Genomic DNA, 15,315 nt, shown 5'->3' with positions numbered 1-15,315 from the left:
GGAGTCTCATGTGAATTTGGGGTTCAATTTAAAATTTCTAAGTACAAACCGTAAACCAAGTCTTATGTCTATATTTTTCCTTAGCATCTGGACAAAATATTTAAACATAGAGAACTGCAGCAGAAGCTGGTGGACGCAAAGCTGGAAGAGGCACAAGAAATGATGAAGGAAGCAGAGGAGCGCCACAATCGTGAAAAGGAATATGTACCTATCACTGAAGTAGTGTGCATGTCTGGTCTCCCTGGTTTCAGCAACTGTGACAAAACTATTTCAATCTTGGTTAAAAGGCACTGGGGTGCTGGAGACAGGGCCTGGATTTCTATGGAGAATCAAATTGGGCAGCCCAGCACTAGGCACTGTATCCATGTGACTTTTCACATACAATGGGCATTCATCCATCCAACAGATGGTTTTAAATGTCATTTATCTGCAAAGTACTATAGTAGATGCGAGGGAATAGCTATGACCAAGACAGAGAGCAGGCATCTCCTACCAAGATTAGAGTCTAAAGCAAAAGAAATAGGCATGAAACAAAAAGGGTAATTACAGACTTAAGAAGTGTCTCTATGCTGAGACAGGGCCAAGGAGGAGACCCACTTAGCTGGGTGACCAGAAAGGCATCCCAGGGTGGTGGTTGTTTGAGCCAAGCCCTTCTCAATGGAGAATCATCTCCAGGACCAGTGTCTGCAGCAGGGACAAAGTCCCTGATGTTGGAATCAGCTTGGTGTGTCCCCAAAATAGAAAAAGGTCAGGGAGGCAAGAGCCTGTTTACCAAGAAGAACGGTCCAAAATGAAGTTAGGAAGGTAAGGAAAGGCCAAACTTTAGCTTTGCAAGGCCTGCAAGGTAATTTGGATTTTATTCTAAATACAATGGGACACATTCAGTAGTTTTGGCAAAGAAAGTGACACAATCTGCTTTGCATCAGTAAAAGATCACTTGGCTCCTAGGGGCTGCGGGGCGCGGTTGGGCAGGGGGAGATGCTCAACAAGACAGGAGGCTGTGATAGCCATCCAGATGACTTAGCCAAGGGAGGTGGAGATGGGCAAAAGTTGTCAGTGTAAGACCGGCAGGCCATGCTTTGGCTTGCTGAGAGGGACAATGAGGAAGGAATGATTGCTGGGTGGTGGACAGAAGAAACTGAACAGTGCTGTTTACTAACAGCTCACTAACCCCAAGTACCTCCAAAAAGCCAAGGGGCACTCTACAGATGGCAGAACCGAGGCTCAAATACAGTAGGCAACTTTAAGCTCACAAAACACTAAAAGATCAAGATGTGCTTGAATCCCACGTGTGTCTGACCCAGAATCCAAGCTCTCTGTGACAGTTCATCTTCCATGGAGGTGTATTTCAGAGATGTGAGTTGAGGCATGTGTCGCTTGCTGGGGCCCAAACAGGCTTAAGACTTAGTCAGTGGATCAATTACTCAAATTTTACCATTTAACATTTAATCACATGCTTTAAATTTACCTAAAAGGATCAGAACTTATTAGAACAGTGTTTTTTAAATAACTTCATCTTTCAGACTTGTCAGATGAATTTTGAAGAACGTAAACTACTGACACTGGCTAATCAAATCAGTAGTCATGTTCTTTTAAGGAAAAAAAATGAGTTTGTTAAATCCATCTACAACTTTGCTTTCAGAATAAGAAAAAATTCTATTATTATGCAAAATCCAAGGAAATAAATACTCCCGTCTGTGTATTATCCACTTGGGTAAAATACATTTGCTACAGGATATCAGTGTGCAAGGATATAATATATGAGACATGAGAGAGCAAAAAATGGGTGAGATACACATGAGTGATATTGGAGAGCAGATCTGCAGTGACCTGGACTTAGCAAGAAATTAGCAGACTGACCGATCTCCCTATACTGTGTAGCACAGTAGCAGAATTCAGTCGAGGTAATACAGTCCCTCTCACTTCTTCAAAGCTGCTCACATACCTGGGTCGCAGCTATGCCACTTCCTTTTGAGAATGCAGACACTCTATGTACAAGATGGGGGTTTCCTCACCCAAGCAGAATAGGCAGCCACCTGCCTCCCCTGAGATCACTGTCAAACCGAGCTGCAAAGCACTGCCTTACGTACTGCAGCCACTTCCCTGGGGAGGCCAGAAAGGGCACTGTAGGTCTTGCACTCCAGACACAGCTGCCCCAGTTCTTCAATGTCATGGCTACTTCGTTATTGTTGCTGTCCTGATAACAAAGGAAATAAATAGACTTCATGTTTTTTTTTTAAATATAGTAAGGACAAACCAAAGAAAGTTTAAATCACCCCAGCCTCAAATTCCAAAGAAACCTAACTGACCCTCAGCAGGTTCACCCATGGTGTTTAGCGTTCTCTTTGTAAGATGCCTGCTGTTCAGTGTGTGTGACTACTTAGAGCCACTCTGGAATGCACACACTTACCCCATTCAACAATTTGAAAATGACCACGGTCAGTTTCTCATGTCCCCATCTTCTTTCCAGTTACACTTGCTTTTATATTATGCAAATCAATATGACAGGGCAACAACTACTGAAATACAAGTTTGGAAAGAAAAAAAAAGTATTCCTGAAAACTGTATTTAATGCTTGAAAGACTAAATGCAAACCAATGTGAGATGGGTGGTGGGGGAGAGAACTTGTCAAACTAAATATCGATGACTAGAAAACTACAAGAGACAGCTCAGAAGTTGTAAAACTCTAGAGAAATATCCAGTCAGGCAGCTTTAAAAACATTTTTCAGGTTACAACACTATTCGAAAAAATAAAGAAAACCAGAAGTCTTTTGTAGCACATTAGAGACTTGAATCTTGTCACAAAATAGCATATTTTACATGTGTATCATTTTTATAGTTAAAAAAACAGATTTATTTATTTATTTATTTGAAAGACAGAGTTAGAAAGAAAGAGATCTTCCATGAGAGAGATCTTCTATCCAATGGTATACTCCCTGAATGGCTGCAATAGCCAGGGTCAAGCCAGGCTTAAATCAGGTGCCCAGAATTCTATCCAAGCCATCCAGTCGGTTCGAAGAGACTCAAGCATCACCTGCTGCTTTCTTACCTACAATAGCAGAGTGCTGAGTCAGAAGTGGAACAGTCAGGATTCAAGCCTGCATTCACACATGATACAGGGTATCTCACAGACAGGGGCTTAACCTCCTGAGCAATAATGCTGGTCCCCAATTTTTATGCTTAAATCAACTTTTTAAGCGTAACCTGTCAACTCCAAGTCCTGACTGTGAATGTATACGAGTACTACTTTTTTTAAGTGAGATTTTAAAAAGTTAGCTTATCTGTCAAAACAATGTTTTTACTTACATACACCAATTTTTTATAACAAGCATCTCTCCACAAGCTTTTGAAGTCTCCTCATGTTTTGAGGCTTTTTCATGGAGCAAGATGAGACCATTTCTGTATATCACCAGGGGACAAGATTTAGAAAAATATGTCAAACCTCTTTGTTTCTCAAAATCCAACCTGTAGATCATCTTCCATATTATCTCTCATTTTCTCTTCATTTCTTTCCCTTTTTTCTTCTTTCTTTCCATCCTTTCTGCTTCTTTTTTTAAAATGCAAACATAGGTAACGTTTTATTTGCAGTGTGAAGGTGCAGAGGGAAGGAGAAAGCACCTGGCAGGGAGATCCAGGGGATGGAGGGTCTCCCGAAAGGAGGGAGACCCACCTGGATCTTCTCTATATGCCGATTTCAATCACTACTTCCTACATCATGCTTTCTGGGAGGCACCTGAATTGTTTTTAAAAGATTTTTTTTTTATTGGAAAGTCGTATTTATAGAGAGAAGGAGATAACAAAGATCTTCTGTCTGCTGGGTCATTTCCCCAAGTGGCCACAATGGCAGGAGCTGAGTTCTTCTGAAGCCAGGAGCTAGCAGCTTCTTCCAGGTCTCCCATGCGGGTGCAGGGTCCCAAAGCTTTGGGTCATCCTCGTCTGCCTTCCCATGGAACAAGTAGGGATATGGACGGGAAGTGCAGCAGCTGGGGACATGAACCAGCATCCATATGTGATGTTGGCAGATGCAAGGCAAGGACTTAGCCACTCAGTTATCGTACCAGGCCCGAGATACTGGAATTTTAATTGTAGAAGATACTGATGCATGTCAGAAGCTCTGTGTCAGCAGCGAGGGATCAAGACCAAATACATGTTTCATACTGTATCTTACAAGCTGTGGTTGAGAGCAATGGTCTAGAATAACCTTGGGTTAACATAAAGGAGCAGTTGCTGGCAACAGTGCCACAGCTGGAGAGGTCCTCCGGATGTTCAAGCAGAGACTAAGTATTAGTTGGTCAGGATTGATAGAGAAGGCCTCCAGAATTTGATGGGGGGGTTACATGTTTTATAACTCAGGCAAAAGTTACACATAATGATTTTTTTTCTCTTTTCTGTTAAAACTATTAGCTATGGATACAAATCAAAAGTTTTGGACCATTTTCTTAGCTTTCATAGATGTGAAAAAAAATTCCAACAAAATTACAAAAGACAGCTAATGAACAATGAGTAAGTTATTTGGTTTCACACAAATTAGAAACAAATGGTAATTTCCCAAGTAGTCTGACCATCTTATATGCTTTCTCTCTTCTTTCAGTTGCTGAACCAGGCAGCAGAGTGGAAACTTCAGGCCAAAGTGCTGAAGGAACAAGAAACAGTACTGCAGGCTCAGGTGAACCTGGCGGGGGGAAGGCATGGGGTGCTTGTCCTTACTGGTCTCAAGAGGAAGAGAGGGTTGTCTACAGAAGGCCTCCCATGTCACAGGGAATGGGGACTGACATAGGGACATGAAGAACCACATCTCAGTTATGGTTTGTAACAAACAAACAAAAAAAAAGCATAATATGGAATCTACACAAAAGAAATGCTCTCTGCCACCAACATCCAGTCCAAGGTTTGTTGGCGACAAATGAGCAGTCAGAGGAAACTAGTGTCCAAATTCCCATCTGTGTGCACACATGTCCTGTGTCTCCTCCCCCAGTACCCTGTCCAGGTAAGAAGAGCATGTCGGATGCCACAAGTACCTTCCCTGGCTCTCAATTCTTGAAATGGCCTCACATTTTGAAACCATTTCTAAGAAAGAGCAAGAGAGTCGTTAACCAGGTTTCTAAGCTGACAGAGAATGACGCTTTGTCAATGGGGCATGACACGGCTAGAGAGGTAGGCAGAGCAAGATGCATTTGAATTGGCTCTGTGATGTCATTTGTGTGTACCCGTTCTGTTTTAATGTATGTAATTGAGAGGCAAAGAGACATGGAGAGGAAGAGCTCCATGCTGCTGGCTCGCCTCCACATGATTGCAGTCACACACTCGACCAGGCTGAGGATGGTAACCAGGCACTCAAGCCAGGTGTCCCACACAGCTGGTTGAGATGCCACTACTTGGACCATCACCTGCTCTCTGCCAAGATCTGCATTAGCAGTAATTTGGAGTCAGGTACAAGCTGGATAGCAAACCCAGGTACTCCAGTGTGGGACATAAGTATTACAGGCCAAACGTGCACTCCAATGTGTTTCCAAGATACTACAAGAATTCCTATTTCAGACTCAGAAATAAATCCTTACACTACAGCAGCCCCTTGGATGAAAGCAAACTTCGCCATCTTTTCCACGCATTTGGGGCTCTATCCCTCCTGGCAAACATTCCTCCTCAGCTTCCAGAAGAATTTTCCAGAGAGAAAAAGGTCCAAATGCCGACAGGTCTGTGAGGTCACAAACAAAAAATCTCCACCTAACACGGGGAAACCAGCAGCCATCCAACTTGGGCAGCATCCATTTAAGATTTGTAAATATTTATATACTGGCTTCTAAATATCTGTTCATTATAAATATTTGTCCATTTGTTTAAAAAATGCTTATTCATTATATGAATGAACAACTGTTCATCATAAAGAAATAATAAATTTAAAATAACAAACTGTACACTGCATGGACAAAAACACAGACAGCATTTGCACGCCTACTTTCTAAGGTACACTTTTGTGATGAAACATAAAATGCAATGATGAATTGGTTCATCCAGTATGATCTACTCCCTGGTAATGAACCAGAATAGTTTTAAAATACTAATGACAAAGAGACTGAAACCAAAATATTTCTGATTATTAACATAATCAAAGAGTCCAGGGTTAACAAACTCCAGATAACTTTTGAGACAACCATGGTGTGGGGTGGCTGGCAGACAGAGGCAGCTCTCCAACCCAGGGGCAAAAAGAAGTGACATCACTGTATGAGGGCTGGAGGGGGAGCCCATAGGACTGAGCCAGTGCTCTTGGTTCTGCCACTTCCGCATTCACAGCACAAGAACCACAAGGGAAACCGAGGACAGCACTTGAGGCTACGCACTGCTCACATCATTTGATACACAATCTCCACTCCTCCACACTAAATGTGGATCACAACCTTCAGGAGAGTTCTTAAGTACTGGGTGTGCTGGGCTAGAGAAGGTTTCTTTCAGCTGGCATCAGCATCTAGGTCAGACTCCTCTGTAGAATGTGGACTTTTCAAAAAGTTTATGGAAGAAATGATTATGAAAAAAGTATGCAAAAAATCCAATTTTTGTTCCAAAATAAATTTATCTTTTAATTCCATTCTTGACAAGCTTCTAAAGTAACAGCAAAAATATATTTTTGCTATCACTCACAACCGAAGAAACATCTTCTAGATGATTTAAAAGCATCTTTTAGCATGTTCTGGAGTTTCCACCAGTGATCATTTATTTCTTAGTCCTGGGCTGAATCCAGCACCAGCTTCAGAGTGCTGATTCCTCCATTAAGAAGCTGTGTGATGCTGTGCAACTCATCAAACTTGCCTGAACCTAAGTTTTCCTGTCTGTAAAAACAAGGGTGCAGTACCGAGTCAAGAACCCCAAAGGTGGAGCGTTCTGATTTCTAGGAGGCCTACTGCTTTTCAGTACTTCCCAAACAACCAAACAGAAAGCAGCTGCTACCTTCTAACATGTTGTTTCTTATATTGTGTCAGCCCTCACTCACCAGCTAGAGCTGGCAATTACTCATACGTGTGAGTTTTTAAAAAGTGAATGAATCAGTTAATGAATATGTGCTATACACAGGCTATCATCAAATTATGCAAACACAGCATTCCGTTCAGTGTCTGATCCATCACAAGTGCAAATAACTCAACCAATCCTTAGTGCGTACCTACTACATGCTAGGTATGATTCCAGGTGCTATAGATAGAGTACTCAGTGAGGAAAAAAAAATCACTAATTGAACCCACAATATAGTTATAACAATAACAGTTTTAAAACACTAGTGATCAATTAACACATGAGCTAGTGTTGGTATTATTTCACAGGAAAGTATCCATACAGAAAATTATAAGACAATGGAAGCCTTCAGCTGCAATAAACTTAAAGTTACTGGCAAGACTATCTCAAGATCCTGCTCAGCCTTAGTTCATGAACACAGAAAGATCTGAGACCTGAAACATGCAGCCCTAGGCTAAAGGAAGCCTGCGTTCTCCATCACCTCAATTCACTTAACACAGCAGCCTTGCTAGTTAAAGAGATCACTTGTCTTTGTCACTAAGGTCCTTTCAAAAATCAGTAACTCATCATTAAGAAAACAGGGGTACCAAATTCTTATGTATATTACAGCAAGTTTCCTTTGCAAAGTATCAACATTGTATTTTCAAAGTTTATCAAGCCTGAAAAAGAAACCCAACTGCCAAAGATTCTGCATAGCATTCAAACATTTCTTTTGCTTTTACACAATCTTGAAAGCAGTCAGAGTCGCAGGAGCCATTTCTAAGCCCTGAGCAAGAAAAATACCAAGAGTGGATTAAGCTGTTTCCTAGACTGATGTCATCTTTCAGTACAAGGCAACAGCTTTCCAGTTGGGAGCATGTTTCTCACTTGGCAGAGAGATGTTTGGCTTTCAATTATACAAGCCAACAGAATAAAGTACACATCAGGGGTGATCAATGACATACAGTTGTCACTGCAAACAGAGTGGCCATCAATAAGGACAAAAACAGAGGCAAATGTGGAAAGCAAGAGCTGACAACCAGGACACAAAATATTACCTGATGGGAAAGAAGAGTAAATTATTAAAAATGTGTCACCATAATCTTTAAAGCCCTCATTTTATTTATACAAGACAAGAAGAGAGCTCCCTGCAAGGGCTCATGCAGTAGGATTTGCTCTCGAATCAAAGCTCATGGCTTTGCTAAGAAAATTATTGGATACAGTTCTATCTTCCAGAGGAAGTAACAAAAGAAGTTAATATAAAAGGTTTGGCCAAGAATGCAAATGAACAGATTCTGCAAAAGAAAATGACCCAGATCTGCTGGAGATAATTATTCCCAGTCCCACAAAACCTTACCAGAGGCTGCAGTGTCTCAGATCAAAGACCCTGAAATCAACTTACTGGATCCAACTTAGCATTTAAAAAAAAAAGCAAAATTGAATATATTAGAGTGCATTGCACATGACAGGAATAATTACTGTCTTATGCACCATGGTGTGTGTGTGTGTGTGTGTGTGTGTGTGTGTGTGTGTGTACAATCCCAGGGCACCTGCCTGGCCATGATTATTCTGATGTCACTTGGCTTAGTCTTCTTTAATATATATGCCAAAGAGTCATAAGTATTGGTTTTGTCCTAGATAGCACTAATCATTGGTGTCAAGATGAAGACAAATGAACAACAGATGAAGATCATCTGTTGTTTGGATAATCTGTATTTTATTAAAATGACTTGTTATCTTTTTATTATTTTATTGTTCAAAACAGTACACAGTTCTGATGAATTTCTGGAGAGAAAAGACTTTCTACTAAAGTAATTATCTCCAGTGGCTCTAGGGAGTGGCTTGACTCACACACTGACCCTCACTCTCCTTCTCCACGATCAAAAATCCTCCAAGCAGCTGGCTTTGTTGGTGGGCTCTTCTCTACTTACAAAAATTACTTGTACCCTCATATTTCTAGCAGCTCAATTCACAGTAGCTAAGATATGGAATCAACCCAGATGTTCATTAACTGATGACTAGATAATGAAAACAGGATACGCGTGCACACACACATACACACACGTGCCAGCGCTGGAATACTACTCAGCCATTAAAAGAATAAAACACTGTCTCTGGCAAAAAAAAAAGAATATAACTAGAAATTATTACACTTAGTTAAATAAGCCAGTATCCAAAAGGCAAATATCATGTTTTTTTTTCTGACATTTGGTAGTTAATAGAGAAAAAAATGTGTAAGAATGAAAGTGACATCTCAAGATTTCATTACTATTTATATTCCAGTGGAACTATGATCTTTCTACTTTTTACTTGTGCATTACAACTAGTGCTGCATTAGGCTGTGATTACAAAATAAATTGAAAGTATGTTACTGCAAAAATTAAAAGTAAAAAAGACAAGACGGAAAGAAATGGGGAATTGAAGGAGGAAGGGGAAGTATGATTCTCTTAAAATTATATCTATGAAATCTGTTCTGTTTATATTAATAAAAAATTTAAAAGATATTGTACAAACCCCAGCTAGCTGGTCAGTTGGTACCTTCCTTTCCTTGATAACCCAGGCAGCCCAGTCTAGCAGGTTGTCTGTTGGTACCTTGCTTCACCCATAATCCAGCCACCCTAGGCTGCCCAGGTAGCCATGGATTCTTGTTTGCTACTAGATGCTACAAATTTGCTTTTTTACAAAACTACCATTTTTATTCCCATTTGAGCACTTGGGACTCTTCAAGAAACTCAAAAATACTAAAAAATACATTTGAAAAGGGAGATTTTTCTAATATGAATTTTCCATATTAAATCTCTGCTTACAAGAAACTAGCTACACTAATTTGATTTTCAAAAAAAACTATTATTAACACATTCCCACTCCAAACTCAAGCATTGGAATAAAGGATGTGGAAATACAAACTTTTTTTTCTGTATTCCTTTGGTGAGCCACATACTTGGCAATGCTAACTTTTACAATGTCTTTATGCAAATTGCAAGAGAGCATTCCTTCCTTGAAACCCATTATTTCCATCTGTAGAAAACTGGTGTAATAAATTAATTCTGATGAATCAACATGTGGTTCACATGATCACCAGCCAAGTTCATCTTCTTTGAATATTCACTGTTCCTGGCAGACTTAAAACTTGGTATTCACTGTCCTGGAGTCAAATCTTCCTTAAGATTTTCTTCCTGTTGAGAGTTAAGGTCTCTCAAAAGCAAGATCCACCTGTGAAATATTTTTTAACATACAGACCTTGCTTATGCTTAGTGCTCAGTAACTACTGTATAGTAAAAGTTAGGATACAATGAAATGGTGATGACTCTTTTTATTACCTCATTTCTCTTTAATGAAGCATCTCAGTCATGCTCATTGACCCAGATCGCTCTTACCATAAATTAAATAACTGGATGTATAATGAACATTGTGTTGAAAAATCTTTTAAAACATTTTTCTTCTCAAATAATAATGTGTGATTTTGTTCTGGAAGCCCTCATCTACTCTCTCCACTGTTTACAGCTCACTCTGTACTCAGGAAGGTTTGAAGAGTTCCAGAGCACACTGGCAAAAAGCAATGAGGTGTTTGCCACTTTCAAACAGGAAATGGATAAAGTGAGTATTGCTTATCAAACACAAAATACTGGAATGTTCTGTTTTGACAGGCAATTTTCCCTTGGGTTCGTTCTTCTGTAAGATATTTCACTGCATTTCATAAAGTAATGAAACATTTATAGGTACAAACGATGTTTGGGCTGTATTTTTTTTTATTGATATCTGGTGAATTCGTTTTGGCAAGAGCCAAAAAATGCTAGAATACACTTTTGCTCTGAGGGGGAATGCTTTCTTTCCTAATCAAGGATGGTTCCATCTACCTTTTAAAACATCTCAAAGTTCTAGAATTTTAAAATTGAATAAATGCAAAAGCAGAAAAATGCTTTAAGTTAAAAACTAAATAGCTTTGACATACAGCAAATGTTAAACCAAGAATTCTTCTAAATCTGGGGTCCACTTATAAATGTTAGTAGTTGACCTGAGAATTCTCTGGACATTAGAAAAATAAAAAAGAATGATACTCATCTTTGCATCCTAGACATTTAAGGAGTGATGATATTAAAACATTTATATGATATTTTATTAATATGTGGTCAGAATAGAAGCTCATTCTAGACTCACCTTGCTTCTCCATAGTGCTAAAGGATGACAGTCGGGCCAGCCGCAGACAGCCTGGCTCAGTGTTATAAGGGCCCAGCTCTGGCTCACCCAGGGAAACTGGGCCCAACTGCCTATCCTGTCATTCACTTCATTCAAGCAGAGAGAAATTTCTACAATTGGAAATGTGAGCTGTCTCAACTCAAAAAGAGACAGCATTTCATCCACTTTTGTACCCCCCATGCCCAGTATGGTGCCTGGTGACCAGCAGACACTACCCACATTGCACTAAACAGAATGGGGTAACTCCAGTCCCACTCTGAACCCTTTCTGAGCCCCAGTTTCTCTACCTATAATGCATCAGCTAAAAAAGAACCTTACCTAGGAGACTACCTCAAGGGTGCAGGGAATAATGTGTATAATTACATTTTGTCAACTCTCCCTCACGCTGCTGATGTGAAGCCTGAAAAAACAGAAAGCTGCTTTTACATGAACACTTCTCAAACATGCCCAGATATTAACAGCATTTTGAATACCTAAGAAGTCATACTAGCCATCTATCTCACTGGGATGGTCTTTTATTCCATAAAGCAAAGAATCTAAATCGCATGGTTTCATTTTAAATGAAAGAAAAAAAAACAATAAAACGATGACACAAAAATATGTCCCTAAGTAGTTTCCTTTTCCTAAATTGGCTCTGGTGCAAACCAGCTTGTTCACCCCAGTCCCAGAGGATGCAGAAATAAATCACAACTCTTCTGCAATCTGCAACCCTGACATTGAACAGCTGTTGGCTTCAGTAGCTGGTAACAAAAGGTCTGCTCTTGACGTCACAAAGAAAACACACAGCTTCCCTGATGCACGAACCCTTCAGACCAACACTAAAATATTCTCATTTCTGTAGACAACTAAGAAAATGAAGAAGCTGGAAAAGGACACAGCCACGTGGAAAGCTCGGTTTGAAAACTGTAACAAAGCTCTGTTGGATATGATTGAAGAGGTGAGGAAGTTCTGCTCTTATCTCCCCACTCTAAGTCTAGTCAAAACATTGGTACTGGGAATGTAATTATAGCCTAACGGTACAAAGGACTGCATTTGAAAGGAACTAAACTGGAGGTGAGAATGGATAGAGATATATTAAATTGAACTAAAAATAATTAGAAGAAAGGCCATTTAGAATCTAGGCCAGATTCATGAAGACCCCTGTGACCCTAACCCGTAGGCTACTTGTTGATGAAACAGTTTTCCCAGGGCAGTACTCCATCTGCCAGACTGCTTTTCTTAAAGGTAGAATGCGTTTCACTCAGCACTGAATTTCCCCAGCACTAGCATGTAACAGGTACATAACACATTAATTGCTTCAAATACACTGAAAAAAGAGATTAGCCAAAGCACCCAAAATATGTGCTACTTTGTGACACCTAATTTTTACTTTTTTAAAAATTTGGAATGCGGGGTGACAGAATGGGGGAGGGGAAGACAGGGAAGGAGAGGGAGAAACGAAGGGAAAGAGACTGAGCCATAAATTTTCCATCTGCTAGTTCACTGTCCAAATACTGACAGCAGCTGGACTCGGCCAGGAACTCCACCAGGGTCCTCACGTGGTGACAGGACCCAAGTCCCTGGGCCATTTCATCCTCTGCTGCTTCTCCCCCACGCTCCCTTTCAGGTGAAGCATACAAGTGACAAAGGTCTTAAAGGTACAAAGTGACTCAGAGGTGGATGAGTGGTGAGATTCAAGCACAAACACACCAACATTTCCTCAGCAAAGAACAGATGAGCTGGGGCCTCCAACGCATGAATTCATGTGCTGAGTTTCTGTGGCCAGAATTACTTTCCTAAAATTTCATTCCAAATTGCAGCTAATTCCAAAGAGATGCTTCTTACTCGGCACACATTTCTAAAGGTTACCGGGATCACCACAGAACAGTTTATCCAGAATAGACGAGACACAGCTAGCGGCCAAGTCCCAGTCTATCTCATTTGCTCTGCCCTAAGTGTGTGTTGCTGCTTTTAGTCTCACCGCCAATTTTGACGATTTGAGACTAAGGTTAGACTGAGGAAATGAAATCTTGCTATTCTTCGTTCTTAATGAACAGGATATGGTGACTAAGATTATGTCAGAATCTACCACACAACGCAAATAATAATAAATATAAGGGATATTGCTTATTAAGCTTCCATCTACCAGCAAATAATATTGCTTCTCTCCAGAGAGCATTCTGAGACATTTGCTCTCAGGGTCACCTCACGTGTGTCTTTGCTTTCAAACTGCAGAAAGCACTGCGAGCTAAAGAATACGAATGCTTCGTCATGAAGATCAGCAGGTTAGAGAACCTGTGTCGAGCCTTACAAGAAGAGAGAAACGAACTCTACAAAAAAATCAGAGAAGCCAAAACAGCGGAAAAGGATGACCAAGGCCAGCATACCTCGGATGAAGAAGCAGAGGCAAGTGTCCCTGTGGAGAAAGAGGTGGATGCGGAGGAAGCCGACAGAGTTCAAGACGCTGTGAAGAATCTGGCTGCCGCCTTCATGGTCATGCACGGTCCAGAGCCCAACCCGGACCAGCTCACAGAAGCGCCACCAGAACCCCGCGGGCCTCGGGAGCAAGGGCCCCGACAGCCTCCTCTCACCGCTTCGGGGGAGTCCGAGAGGCCCAAGCCTTCTCCGAGTCCTCAGGCCGCAGCCGAGGGAAGCAGCGAGGCAGAGGCCAACGCCGGTCCAGCCGGGCAGGCAGCGGAACCCAGGTGCTCGGGGCTCACGGAGGATGCGCAGCCCCGGAAGCTGGAGGCGGAAGCTGCCGGTCAGGTGCAGCCGTCTGCAGCAGACACCCCTGGAGCAGCGATGGAGATGGAGGGTTCCGCTTCGCTGCTGCCAGCAGAGGAGCAGGTTCCAAAGTGGGAGACTGGAGGGGAGCCCAAGAGTCCATCTCCACCAGTGGCCACAGAAGAGCTGCCCCAGGGAGCTGGAGCCGGATCCCAGCAGCCCAACGTGCCCGGCACTGGTCTAGAAGGAGTCGATTAAGTCCACCAGGCCTTCCAGGGGCTGGTCTTTGTGACTTGACACCTTCATCCACACAACCTGTCTTGTGAGAAAGATATAGAGGGCTAGGGATGTCAAATGGAAGAAAGATTCGATCAAGGTGTTTTTCAATGTTACGCACTACACATTCAGCTTTTGCTCTTTGTTCTCGATTTATTACTGATTTGTGGTTTTTCTATTTAGCACTGGGTGATATTTTCTCAAATGGCCACAAAACACACCAAAACCAAATATATATTGTTCCCATTAAGATGGCTCTTAGTAAGTTCCACAATCATCAGGGATGCCCAGGTTACATGTGAACTATGTAAACATATATGGTTTAATAAATGCATATGTGTTTATATATGCAAATGCAAGTGTATATGCATATGTGTTTATATATACTTCAAAAAGTTCATGGGAAAACAGAATTAAACATTTAGTTTGGTGCAAAAAATATTTTCGGAATTCATGCCTATGTGTTTGTTCAAAGGTTGTTGAAAAGGTGCATTATGAAAAAACTATGTATGGATTTCAAACTTTTTCTTCACAAAATATGAGTAAACTTTTATTTCTTTGAGAGAACGCTCCCATCTACTGACTCACTTCCAGAATGCCCATGGTGGGCCGTGACAGGCCAAAACCAGGAGCCAGGAATCCACCCAGAACAGTTGGTGAGAACCCAGTGACTGAGGTCACCATCACTGCGTGCGTTAGTAGGATGCTGGAATCAGAAACAAGAGCATGTTTCAAACTTAGACATTTCAGGGCAGGACATGGGTGGCTTAGCTCATTCCTCATTTCTCAGCCACTAAGCTAAACACGCACTCTGAAATGTACCTTTTAACTTCATTTACATGAATATTTTGAAGTACTCACATACATGTGTCTGTGTGTACCTATGTATGTGTATATATGTACATATATACACATATATATATATTCCTCCCATCCTTTACAAATATCTCTCCATAGAAAATTTGAGATGCTGATAAAAAAATTTATCTTTTCAAAAAAGACTTATTTATTTTTATTGGAAAGGCGGATATATAGAGAGAGAAGGAGAGACAGAGAGGAAGATCTTCTGTCCGATGATTCACTCCCCAAGTGACCACAACGACCAGAGCTGCGTTGATCTGAAATCAGGAGCCAGGAGCCTCTTCCAGGTCTCCCTCG

General features: G+C 41.1%; 1 protein-coding gene across 1 annotated transcript in view; it reads left to right on the top strand.

The window, feature by feature from the left end:
• The window catches only part of TXLNB (taxilin beta), a 40,091-nt gene extending 25,952 nt beyond the window's left edge, over positions 1–14,139 (top strand). The window contains exons 5-9 of the mRNA XM_040965663.1: positions 85–204; positions 4,592–4,666; positions 10,486–10,578; positions 12,020–12,115; positions 13,393–14,139. Of these exons, the coding sequence (XP_040821597.1) occupies positions 85–204; positions 4,592–4,666; positions 10,486–10,578; positions 12,020–12,115; positions 13,393–14,139 (1,131 nt within the window). The remainder of the gene's footprint in view (positions 1–84; positions 205–4,591; positions 4,667–10,485; positions 10,579–12,019; positions 12,116–13,392) is intronic.
• Positions 14,140–15,315: the final 1,176 nt, after the last annotated feature.

The sequence above is a fragment of the Ochotona curzoniae genome, unplaced genomic scaffold (genome assembly GCF_017591425.1).
Source record: "Ochotona curzoniae isolate NIBS_2020 unplaced genomic scaffold, NIBS_Ocur_1.0 scaffold_3890, whole genome shotgun sequence".
In the NCBI taxonomy this organism is placed as follows: Eukaryota; Metazoa; Chordata; class Mammalia; order Lagomorpha; family Ochotonidae; genus Ochotona; species Ochotona curzoniae.
The sequence above is the reverse complement of the archived record's forward strand: the minus strand, read 5'-3'. Positions and strand labels throughout refer to the sequence as shown.